General features: G+C 49.3%; 1 protein-coding gene across 1 annotated transcript; it reads left to right on the top strand.

Annotated features, from left to right (window-relative positions):
* The first annotated feature begins 897 nt into the window (after window positions 1-897).
* On the top strand, window positions 898-5,719 carry CX3CL1 (C-X3-C motif chemokine ligand 1). Its single transcript, XM_030512833.1, has 3 exons — window positions 898-964; window positions 3,661-3,781; window positions 4,687-5,719. The coding sequence occupies exons 1-3, from the start codon at window positions 898-900 to the stop codon at window positions 5,675-5,677; spliced, it is 1,179 nt and encodes a 392-aa protein (XP_030368693.1). The 3' UTR covers window positions 5,678-5,719.
* Window positions 5,720-12,311: the final 6,592 nt, after the last annotated feature.

Here is a 12,311-nt window from a genome sequence, read left to right on the forward strand (position 1 = left end):
AAAGAGAAAGTAAAGGTGCCAGATGTGACTGCCATGTCCATATGTCTGCTGCAGACCTGGCTTCATGCTGGTGCAGGAAGCAACCTGGCCAGCCTGGTTGCTTGGAGATCTGAGTGCCTTGCACTCCTGCTCTCACCATCAGCAACACCCCGAGGGCTGAGACCCTGATATATATCCAAAGTCAGGGCTGTGGTGACAAGCATGCTCTGCAGACAGCATTCTCAGCGAACACGGAGCTGCCTGGGAAGGCCGCTGGGTCCCTGCTCACCCCTGGCTTTGGTGATGTTCCCAAGAGGCAGCCTGGCTTGGGCTCCCTGTCTAGCTGATGAACTTTTAATCCCAATTAGCAAATTCTGCCTCTTTTGGCCTAATGACCTATGCTGCTGTTGTAAGATGGCCACCGAAAAGGAAGGGAATAGCTGCTTTTGCATTTGAGTTAAAGAGCTTAATGTGCACCAGGGAGCTGTGGATTGGAGGTGGGGAGAGCTTTACAAGCCTGAGGACAGTGGTGCCTCTCTCCAGTGGGAGAGGAGGATGGAGGAGGTGACTACTGGAAGTCCGTCCCTGCCTGAATGAGTCACCAAGGAGCTGCAGCTGATGTACATGTGCTAAGGAAAGCTGATGCAAGTGCAGGCGGGGAATTCCAGGACCTGTCTAGCTCTGGAGCAGGCGACATTCCCTCCCCTGTCCAACTCCTCCTTCCAATTCCTGTGTCGTCACCCTGGGATATGTCTGTGGGAGCTAAATAACAGTTGAAACCCCCACCTCAGGGCTTCATAATCCTGGTATGAGCTGCAGCAACTGCGTTGCTCCAGAGGACGCAATAAGCAGTCGGGAGTGGGAAATACTGGCGGTAATCCTTCCCTGCATGCCCTTCCTGCTACCGACCACAGGAACATGAAGGTTGTTTCTCTCCAGGTCCTGTTTGTGCTGAGGGTTCTGTGCCTGGTGGCCCGGGCTGGAGGTGAGCCGCAGCTCTGCATCCCCGCAGACTCCCCGAGGGAGCAGCTTCATTTGCGAGGGGGAGGTGAAGTGCTGGGGCGGGGGAAGCGGCACTGGATCAGGCAATGGGCACCCAGGGACCTTCGTGGGCTGTGGGAGATCTCATGACAGGATCAAGCTGGGTTTGGAAAGGGGCAGAGGGAGCCTATGGCAGTGATCCTGGCAGCGGTGACACCCGAGCAGCCCGTGACGGCTTTTGTCACTCCTGAGGGTAGGTGGGAAGAGTGTCAGAGGGACTTTCTCATCATTCATATTAGAAAAGAAGTATAATGCACTTCTTTTTCCCTTTTTCCATGTCCCCAAGGAATATGCCATGGGGGCAGACTACAGCCTATCCAGGGCTGGATGTCTGTCTGCACAAGATAACGTGCTCCCATCACTGCGAGGCAGAGGGGCACTGTGCTCCGGGGTGGGCTGGAGAATGGGGAAGAGGTAGGCACACCGCTCCCTGGGCTGGTTTTGGTTTAAGTTCTGCAGCACAGATCAGTAATTGCTGCCCCAGGTAGCAATTAAACAGGGTGCATTGCTGCCAGGCTGTCAGAAAGCTTCTCAGCACAAGCAAGTTGGACTTTGCCCAGGACAGAGGGATGATCTGTTCTCACCAAGGGAAGAGAGAGGGGCAAAGAGCCCTTAGGATCTGTGCCCTGCTTCCACCAGACCAGAGGAAGGAGGATAGCAAAGGCAGCTGGGGATAGAGCTTCTTCCTCTCCTCATACCCCTGTGCAGGTTCTCCAGGTCTGGCCTGAGTAAAGTGGGCACAGGGACATCAGGCAGCTTACCCCGCCCTTGGAACCTGCTGTCTGCTTCGGCACTGCCTAGCTCTGCTGCCCTGTGGCCAAGCGTCCATTTCCTCTAAAGTGATGGAATCAGGTGGGCACTGTAGAAAGAAAGGGTGGTGGTGCTCCCTGCGTGGGGTCTCTTAAACTGTGCTGAAAAGCAGGTACCAATGGCTCCCATGAGTGGTGCCTCTGAGGAGCAGTGGTTCTGGGTGGAGAGTCTCTCAGGTCCCAGGTGTCTCTGAGGTCCCTTTGGCAAAGACTCAGATGCAGCCCAGAGAAGCAGGGTTGTGTGCCCCAAGAGAAGGGGGACAACTAGGGCTGGCTCCATGCCCCCTCTGACGCTGCTTTGTCCTTGGAAGGGACTTTCCAAGCTCCTTCTCTCAGGCAAAAACACACCAGTAATTCAGCTAATTGCAAACCATTTGCATTGGTGCCAATAACAGGAAAATCAGTTAATGATTATTATCAGAGGAGAAGGGCCTTTGGGAGCAGTCCTCAATCACTCCCTGCCATACACCTCCATCCACAGGGATGACTCTGGCTCTTTTGTTGCTATACCTGTTTTGTTGAACAGTGCTTCTGAAAGTGGAGGACACCAGCAGCATGTCCTCTGGCTATAGAGAGTTAATTGGGAAGCTGGTCTCCCCTGAATGGGTATTCTTGACCCTACAGTGCCAGAGAAGACATTATTGTGTAAACAAATGGCTTTGCTTTAGCATTACAGAGATTGAAATGTGCTTCTGTCGAGGGGCCACAGGAGATTTGTTTGTGATTTCTTTGCAACCATGGGTTTCCTCAGTAAATGGATCAAAAGAGCTGAGGGTGTTCCTGTAGTGATGCTCATTCTTGCTCCTGGTGGCTGGATCATTCCCAAATAAACTGCACCAAATTCACCAAATTAATTTGGGTATCTGAGACAACATTTTGTAGAGACTGGCTGATTTAAATCAGCTTCCAGCTCCTTTCTTTAGAGAGGGGCTAAGATAAATCAGGGCTTGTTTTTCTAAGTCTTGATCCCTGGGATGTCAGAAACAAATTGCCAGGATGCATTGTGCAACCTACCCTCACTTGGCAAACGTGTTGTTAGAGGCTGGGGTAGGAGCAGGAGCAAAGCATCCCTTGTGATGTGACTGGCTTTGCCCCTTGAAGGGGTCAAGTGAGGTTTATTTTTACACTTTGCAAAATTAAAACTGAATTTTCTTGAGGAGGTGGAAGAGATGTTTGGTGAGAAACTGCTGCGAAGCTGGGCTGCTGAGATATCTAATGGAGCAATGTATTATTCACCAAAATATTCTTTTTCCGCACCCTTTCTCTGAGTTCAGGTGGCATTCAGAGACCACATATAAGCAAACAGAGAGGCAGGCTGCTCGCCTGGAGGGGAACTCCCACCAGAGGAATTGATATGTCTGATCAGAGAAGGAGAGGAACAAGCCCTCTGGTCTGCATTGCCTGCACTAAGAGCCTGTTGGTGACAGTTGCAGCAGGTCTTTTGGGAATGAAGAAATGTGTTTTCTGGGCACTGTGCTGAGAGCAGTCCTCCTGTGACCCAAAGAGGAGGGTACCTGCAGGTCTAGGTCCTTGCACAAAGGATCTCCAGGCAGTGCTTGCAGATCCTGTAAGGCAAGCTGCAGTGGTGGCCCAAGAGCCGCGCAATTTTCACGGTGCTTTTTTTGTAGTTTTCTGGGCATTTTATCACCTGTTTGGGTGATACAGAAACTCGCGGCCCTCCTGGGATTTTTCTTCATGTCATTCTACCAGGGATTGGAAATTTTCGTGGCAAGATCTGGACTCCTGCCCAGAGAAGAGAAGAAAGAAACTGCCTGTTTTTATAGTACCAGATAAAAAGCCAGTGTTTAATACGTAGAATACTTTATTTCAGGGCAACCTAAAGCACCTCTGAAGTGTTCAATTGAGTGTGGTGGTTTTACATCTGGGATAGCACCAAAGCGGATAAGGAGCTACCGCAGGACCGAGCCCCGCTGCACCAAACAAGCTGTCATGTAAGCACTGCCCCACCAAAACCCCTGATTCAGCATCACCCTGTCAGCCCGTGCCCTTGCCTTAGAGCAAGGAGCAATCTGGAAACAGAGCAAATGCTGGTATTTATTTGAAGGTAGGGGTTTTTTTCCCCATTTAAAGACCAGCAGCCTTCAAGTGAGATTATGGGCTCACACACAGAGTGAGGTGGGGATAAATAGGTGGGGAAAGGACTAACAGATGTACTTGTTGGCAAAATGGGGCATTGGAATCATAGACTCATAGGCTCACAGACTGGTTTTGGTTGGAAGGGAGCTTAAAGCTTATCCAGTTCCAGCACTTCCAGGGAAGCACACAGGGTGAGAGCTCACATGTTTCTGTGAAAGTAGTTGTTTTCTCTGGGGATGGATTAAGACTTGGAGCTTGTCTGGAGATGAGAAAAGCTTCATTCCCCCCCAGGATAATTGTTGTTTTCAGCTTATCCTGAAACCGAGGCACTATTAAGACCATTTTATTGCAGCCCAGGAAGTTGCTCCAAACTGAACCTACTGGGCTGACCTTGCAAAGTCTCATCTCACTCAGTAAACCAGAGGGTTTCGTCTTCAGATACGCTTGCCACTGGGCAACTGGTGCTTCCTGCTCTGATCATTGAAGGCAAACACTGCATCCAAAGATCAGAACAATGTTTTCAAAAGAGGAAAACTTCTTGGGAGGAAACCCTTCACTCATCAGTCACATTCAGCTGCTCACCATTCAATCAGATCTCAGAGGCACCTGGCCTTCCTGAAATACATAATCCATCCAACGCCCATGATGTTCATTATGGGCTTGAGAGAGTCAGTGTTGCTGTCTGCATGTCTTCCTTATCATGCTGATCATCTAAACCACTGTTTTCTTTATCCACTAAGTGATCCTTTTTTATTTTCAGATTTATTACCCTGAAGTCTGTGGAGATTTGTGCAGATCCAGAGGCAGAGTGGGTGAAGAAGATTGTAGAGAAACTGGATCAAAAAAAGGCTGAAGCCTCCCCGCTTTCACAGGGTGCCACCTCAGCAGCGGCTCCAGAAGAGCCTGGTGTTTTTCAGAAACATGTTGGCCTTCCAGTAACAGCTCCATCTCAGGCCACTACCCACTCTGAAGTCACTCCAGAAGCAAACAGAGATTCCTTAAAATCTCCTACACCTTCAGCGACTTCTGCAACAGGCATTGTCTCCAGCCAGCCCACCCTCTTCCACAAGGCTCTTGTGCATGGCTTTGACAATGCTGTAGGATCTACAGAAGAACCTGTAGGACACACTGCAAATGCTATGCCTGATGTTCAAGACATGACTTCTCCTAGCTCAAATTCAGTGGCCATTGCCAAAGGATCAGACCACCCTGGACTTCCTACAAATGAATCTCTGGACCCTACAAGTGCAAAAAACAGTGCACCAGACACTGACTCTAGGGGTTCAGATCCCCCCTCCATCCTGGACAGCATGGAAACTGCTTCAGTTCCTACTCTAAACTCCACAGCTGCCACAGACAAAGGTCCTTCTGTCCATACCAACAAAGTTTTCAGTTCCTCTGTAGGTGCTTTTGGTACCACAACATTTGATTATTCATCGCCTGTAGGAAAGCAAGAGCCTTCGGTCATGTTAATTTTCACTAGTCAAGCGTTCTTGGGCCAAGCCAGAGTACAGATGACTACAGAAAGACCGAATGCTCTGCCTCTTCCCAGCTTCTTGTCGACATCTCAAATGCATTTTGTCATCCTAGTTTCTGTGGTCTGCGGTCTGATGGTTTGCAGTGTTGCTGCTGTATGGCTGTATCTAAAATTTGGAGTCAAAACAGAGGAAATGTCAAGAGAAATGGTGCAGGGCTTGCTCTACCAGCAGGAGAGACATCAAAATAATATCTATCCAATGGAAGTAATCTGAATGCTTTATGGCATGGACATTTTTGGCCCAAACTGCATGTTGCTGCAGAAAAGCAAAGTTTATGTTGAACTGGTGACCAGCAGGAAGGAAAGCAGGGAATAAAAATACCAGAGAATACTGATTTTTCTGCAGAGCAGAATGTAAAAAAAAATTAATCTTTGACCAATTTTGGAAATAAATGAAACCCTTTTTCCTTCTAGCACTGTTACATACAAAGGCTGTTGCTGTTCTAGAGCTGCTTGGTGGCTCTTTGCCAGGTGGTGAGCAGACATGACTTTCCAAATCACTGTTGGGGATTTTCCTGCATTTCATCATGGCCCAGCTGAGAAGCTATTGACTCACCCACGCTGCTGGACTCAGGCTCAGCCACCCTGGGCAATTTTAACACCAAACCCACACAACTTGCACTTAAACCCTCTGCGGCTGCTTTCTTTGTGCTTCAGGTGGCTGCTTGGTCAGACCAAGAATGATGCTGGTGGTCAGCTGGGTGCTGGGTCTCCTTGGGTTGATCAAATACTCCATTTACTCTTGCTGGAGACATGAGGGGTGGCCTAGCTTGTCAGAGTGAGGTGATGAAAACTGTGTCTGATTAGGGGATTGAAGGTCTGTGCTACAGATTTCATGTTCAGAGGAGCTGGCAGCCCACAGTCTATCTCCTTGAAATCAGGCCACCTTTCTCGCTAACAGCTATGGGCATTTCTTCTTGTGAATATAGTCTGAGACCTGGTTCTTGGCAAGTCAACTGCAATAAAACCCTTCTGCCAGCTGATGGGCCATGTCCAGCTGTGTCCAGCACCAGGGCAGGATAATGTGGATGAGCCTTTGCAAATGGGGAAAAACTACAAAGTCACCCAATAATTTTGCTGTTCTTGTGATAACATTGGAGGGGTTTTGATCTTCTCTGCAAGCACAAAACCCAGGAAGTACACTCTCAGAGCAGCTAAATGCAGTTCTGGATTTAGTCATCTAGGAATTAAACAGCAGATGTACCATGCTTCTGGTCCCATATTCTCTCTAGAAATAAGCACGTTTGCTGTCCACAAGAAAGGACAAAATGCCTGTTCATGGTTGTGCACATCAGCTGAATTTCAGTTTTTCTTTTTTGAATGGTACTGATCACCAGGCTGTTAATATGCTGTAATAGTATCATGCTTTTTTTTTTAACCCAAATTGTTTTTGATTTTTACACATCTAGATGCTGCTGTATGTTATAAGCCTTGTCTATTATCTGTGGTCTGTTCCTGAAAGCCTTTATTAAACACTGACTCCAGTATGAATTTTGCTGGAGTGTGCAAAGATCTTCACAATATGATGCTTTGTAGGTAGAGATAAGTATCAAGGGTCAGATCATCCTCTAACCAACCTCAGTGAATCAGAAGTATAAATATGCATGCAGAAAAAAAGAAACCAAAACCACATCGTAAGGAACATAATCAAAGCAAAAAGGATGGGCCAGCTGTAAAGCAGAGCTAGAGGAAGGTGGCCTATTAGATCCATCAGATTGCATCATCAGGGCATCCATCCAGCCCTGGAGGTGGAGAGCATAGACTGCAACGGTGTTTGTTTTCTGCCATCATTCAATCCCTTATTTCTGTATTTTGTTGACTTGCGAGAGGGCAGGGGTTGATCTCAGGCTTTGTAAGTGCAGAACACAATCAAATTAACTGTAATCAGGAATTTGAGGTGACAGCCGCACTGTGTGATACTGGCTGGGGTTGGCTTACCTGGAGGGTCAATCAGGGGCTGTCAGTGGCACCTGCCTACCTGCCCTGCTCCTGCACAGCTGAGGTCTCAGCCTCGCACTTTCCTGTGGCATTATTTTTATAAGAAGCACATATAGAAGAAATGTTCTTTTTATAGTAAAGTTTTCTAGTGACTTGAGTGTATGTAATGTCCTGTTCTTGCAACTGGAGCATTGTGGGTCGAGACCTTTCTGGGAACACTGGAAAGCATTGTGTCTTGTCTGTTTTCTTGCTGGGTTTGGATGGCTTGTGCATATCCAAGAGAGCTGGGTCACTCTACTGGCACTACAGCAAATGGAATGGACACTTGTCTTGTCTGGCTATAGATGAAGTCGTCAGCTGAAGGCAATGCTGGGGAGATGAGTGAGCACCAGGTGATGTGATCGCTTCGATCAGTGTTTGTAAGGACACTGGTTTGGTTTCAGCTCCATAGCTTAAGATGTCATTCACTGTACAGTGCGGCTATTGTCAAGTTCTGATTCATTGCTGTATCAAGTGTATCTGGGTGTGTGTGCGAGATGTCTGTTCTGTACCTTTTTATAGAGGTAGAAGTAATAAAGTCCTTATGTTAAAACCTCTTGTCCTCAGGGGATTCAGCCCAAGGCTGGGTTCCCAAGACTGGTCCCTGCAGAGCTTTGGAGGTGCATGTGTCTGATTAAGCACCATGGGAGGAATCCCAGCATTGCCAAGAGACAGCAAAGCAGGCTCAGCTGATGTAGCTGGGCTATTGCTCCACTGTTTAAGGGATTCAGTCTTGCCAAAAATTTGCAGGGAGTATGTTTTCTCACAAGGAATTGCATTTCCTGTCCTGCTAAAGCAGTATTGAACAAACAGCTAGGGTTTTGCTTTGTTTAAGCAAAGCTGCGGCCAAACAGCTAGCCACAGAAATCAAATGTTAAGCTCCAAGTCTGTTCTGTGAGGGAGTAAGAGCCCAAGGGCTGAGCTAGGACCTCTCCCACCCCAGCAGGGGCTTGGGCTGCCCTTGTGTGCTCCTCTCTAGTGTTGGGGAAAGAGGCAGGAAAGGCAACACAACACAAGAGTGAGTGCCCAGGGACTTGCCTGGAGTGGGGAACTGGAGGGAGCAAGAGGGTCAGGGGTGAGCATCTCCCAGGAGCGTGGTCCCAGCCGTGCTCCAGCACCGCTGACAAGCGTGGAAGATGGCGAGTCCTGTAAATTTCCCCTCCATGAATCAGAAAGGTCATTTTGGGGGTAAGAAGTTCTTCTCTCCTCTCCTCTTTTCTCTCTCCTGTTACGCAGAAGGGGGACTGTGTAAACAAGGCAGCCCCAGCAGCAGTGAATCACTTGCAACACATGGAGCGAGCGCCAGCATGGGGCCACTGGGGGCTGTGGGTCCTGGGGAGCATTGGAATGTGTGGCCGGTCCCTTGGCCAACTGGAGGCACATACTACTCAGCTTTGCTGCTGCTCCCCAGCTTCTCTAAGTCTGGCAGTGCAGGGAAAAGACCCTGTGCAAAGAATGTCCAACCGTGCACCTTCCTGTGCTCCTCCTGGAGGTGCATGGGCTGCCATGGGTGTAGAATTTGGTCCAGCAGATAACCAATGCCAAATCTGTTAGGCTCAGGTGGGACAAGCTTGTCTTCTGCCCCTACTGTGCCAGACACATGCTTCTGCCTCAAGGTTTCCCCACAGTCCATGGGAGACAGGGGGGCCGTGGTCATGGCATACCCCTTCTGGTCCCTTCCTAACCCACATCTTTGTTTTCCAGCTCCACATCAGTGCAAACCCTCTCCACCACTTCATTATCTAGCTATTTTGGTTGACCTTATGAGAACAAGGCATCACTGGGACTCCACATAGGCTAACCTCCCTGCCTTCACATCCCCACAGGATCCATCAGATGGCGCAGTGGCAGGCCTTGAGGGCACTAATTGGCCTTAATCACCCTGACCACCTTCACCTGGGATCTGCCAGCCCCACCCACTGCACAAAGTCCAGGAGCCCCATTTAAGCTCAGCCCCATTAAACACAAGCTCAGGCTTGAGCCTCTAATGCCTGCTTTGGATGTGTTGTAAAGTGCTGGTCTGATGCCCTGGCCCTGCTATTGGATAGGCCTTGGACCTAACCTGTAGGTATCTTGCCTCCTGGTTGGCTAGACCCTTTGGTGCTGTAGCCCTGTCTCTCTCCCCTTCTCCTGTGGCTGGTGAATGGATGCCCCTAAGCCTCCCAAGTAGATTGTGGACCTAGCTTCTCACTTTGGTGTGTCTGGGACCATAGACAGAGCCTGTTACCAGCACCTGGCTCTGCCACTGTGCTCAGACCCTGTGGGACCTCACTGGTGAGGACACTGCCTGTGCTGAGGTTATAGAATCATAGGCTTACAGACTGGTTTGGATTGGAAGGGACCTTAAAGCTCATCTAGTTCCATCCCACTGCCACGGACAGAGACACCTTCCACTAGACCAGGTTGCTCCAAGCCCCATCCAACCTGGCCTTGAACACTGCCAGGGATGGGGCAGCCACAGCTTCCCTGGGCAACTTGTGCTAGGGCCTCACCACTCTCACAGGGAATAACTTCTTCCTAAGATCTCATCTCAGTCTCCCCTCTGTCAGTTTAAAGCCATTCCCCCTTGTCCTGTCCCTACCAAAGCCCCTCTCCAGGTTTCTTGTAGCCCCTTTAGGCACTGGAGCTGCTCTAAGGTCTCCCCTTAAGGAGCCGCCTTTTCTCCAGGCTGAACAAGTCCAGCTCTCTCAGTCTGTCTCCAGAGCAGAGCTACTCCAGCCCTCACAGCATCTCTGTGGCCTCCTCTGGACTCACTTGAGTAGGTCCACATCCCTCTTGTGTTGGCCACCTTTGGCTCCTGGCTTGTCCTCTCTCACTGCTCCCTGCAGTCTGGACCTCTGCCATTGCCTTCTCCAAGCCCTGACTTGTCTGCAGGGTGATGTGTGAGGGGCACAGTTATTCCTGTGAAGCAGAGACCCAGCAGTCTCCATCCTCTCTGGTTTGAGACTTACACTGTGATGTATGAAATGCCTGTTCCTGCCCGGCATGGTGGTTTTCCTGTGAAATGTTGCATCAGCATGCTGGTGCTTAGGTCATCCTCCGGTCAAGTTAACCTACCACTGCTTTCATGATGCTGGCTTGGCAGAATGCAGGATGTCCCCTTAGCTGCTTTGGCTCTCCAGTTGCACAGCTGCAGTTCTCTCATGATTTGGGTTTGCTTAATCTCTACTTTTACGAGGGTTGTGTGTGTGTTCACGCCACTGCAAGGGCTGCTCTTGTAGCTGAGGTCCCCCTTGGGTAACTGTGGGGCAAGATATTTTTGGCTTAACTGAGTTTGGCCTTGATGATTGGGCCCTGTGCCCTTGACAAAGAAAAAAGAGTTAAAGAAGAAACAAAGTATATTGGGCAAGCTAAATATGATGTGCTAAAAACAGCTTGGTATAAAAGGTAGAGCAATAGGCTAAAAATAGCTTTTGCTAGAATGGTATGAAAGCTAGAGCAATAGGCAATAAAGTAATTCGCTGCATGAGGATGCACTGAGTCCATGCCGCTAATCTCCACAGGTAACTGCAGAGGCTATCAGGACTCTCCAGGGTCATACCCCTTCAGTGACCATCTCAGGTGATGGAGGTGAGCGACAAGGCTTCATGCCACTGCCTTTGACTCTAGAAGCTCAAAAAAGGTCAGGCTTGAAAAAAGGAGGCTGAAGTCCTCACAAAACATCCTTGTTCTTGAGTGCTACCTGACACAGAAGTGTCTCCAGCACGTTCTCCCTCAGGAGCAGCAGCTCCTCCTGACACCCCAGATCCAACCTTCACTTAACCTGCAGTCAGTTGATCAACCTCATTAGAGGAAAAAATGGAAAAATGTCTCCTTTTTCAGTGAATTTGAAAAATGCACAAAAACCAGCATGACAAACTGATTTTCGCTTCCTTGGTGAAGTGCCTGCTTCCCATTCAGGTGCATCCCCTCGCAGCATCTCTGCTTGGCTGTTGTGGTGAGGGTTCCCAGCCTGGCCATGGTGGGTTTCTGGTCCATTGCCTGTGCCGGTGGGTGAGCTTGCCCAGTGATTTAGTGCAGATAACCCCCTGGGAAAGGGCTCCTGGACATGTCCTTCCTGCAACCTCTCTGTCTCGTGGCACCGGGCAGGACTTACTGCACAGGATGCGGTTTGGATCACCAGCTTCCAGTACTTGCTTGTCCCCAGTGTCCAGCTATAGGAAGCAGGCTTTGGAAGAGACTCTTGTTTTCCTCTTTTCAAATTGTCTTTCCAGGATGTAGGACCTGGCACAGTTGTATCTGGAGTCACAGGGTGAATGCTGACTCCGGGAAGGAACGAGAGCATTGCTTTTGGTTTGTGATTGTATCCTGAGTCAACCAGAGCTTCAAAATGAAGCTGGGAAGACCCTTGAGTGAGCACCCCAGAGAAATATGGAGGGGCTTTACACTCAGAAAGCTGAGGTTTAAATAGAAGAAAACCTAGAATGTTTCATATTCTAAATGGAGAAGACTCAAAGTGACTGGGTAGAACTGAAGTTAATAGAGAAATGTTTATTCGTAACCCTCCCACTGCCTCCGTGGGGACACGTTTCAGGTGCTCAGTGATGCTCAGCCAATACCGCTCCTGCCTTGGCAGCCCAGCTTCCTGAGCAGCATAGTGCCAGTGTGGCTGTTTTCCAGCACAGCTGGGTGTGCTCAGTTACCTGCTGAGAACCTATTTCCAAGCATGGAGCATGTTCTGCCCAGCTCCTTCCTCCCTCCAATGGCACCATTGCTGGCAAAGGCTGCACCTGAGGTGTCCCCAAGCTTCCCTCCTCTTCCTCCTTTTGCAGGATCAGGAGGACACTGTTGGATTTTTTTATGTAAACAAGCAAATTTTCCAGAGCCCAGCCAAATGAAAACAGAACTTGGGCCAGCAGTGGGGCTTTCCA

The sequence above is a fragment of the Strigops habroptila genome, chromosome Z (genome assembly GCF_004027225.2).
Source record: "Strigops habroptila isolate Jane chromosome Z, bStrHab1.2.pri, whole genome shotgun sequence".
NCBI lineage: Eukaryota > Metazoa > Chordata > Aves > Psittaciformes > Psittacidae > Strigops > Strigops habroptila.

Coding starts and splice junctions, on each gene's coding strand:
- CX3CL1 (XM_030512833.1), top strand. CDS start 898: ATGAAGGTTGTTTCTCTCCAGGTCCTGTTTGTGCTGAGGGTTCTGTGC. Junction 965..3,660: donor CCTGGTGGCCCGGGCTGGAG/GTGAGCCGCAGC, acceptor ACTTTATTTCAG/GGCAACCTAAAGCACCTCTG. Junction 3,782..4,686: donor TGCACCAAACAAGCTGTCAT/GTAAGCACTGCC, acceptor TTTTATTTTCAG/ATTTATTACCCTGAAGTCTG.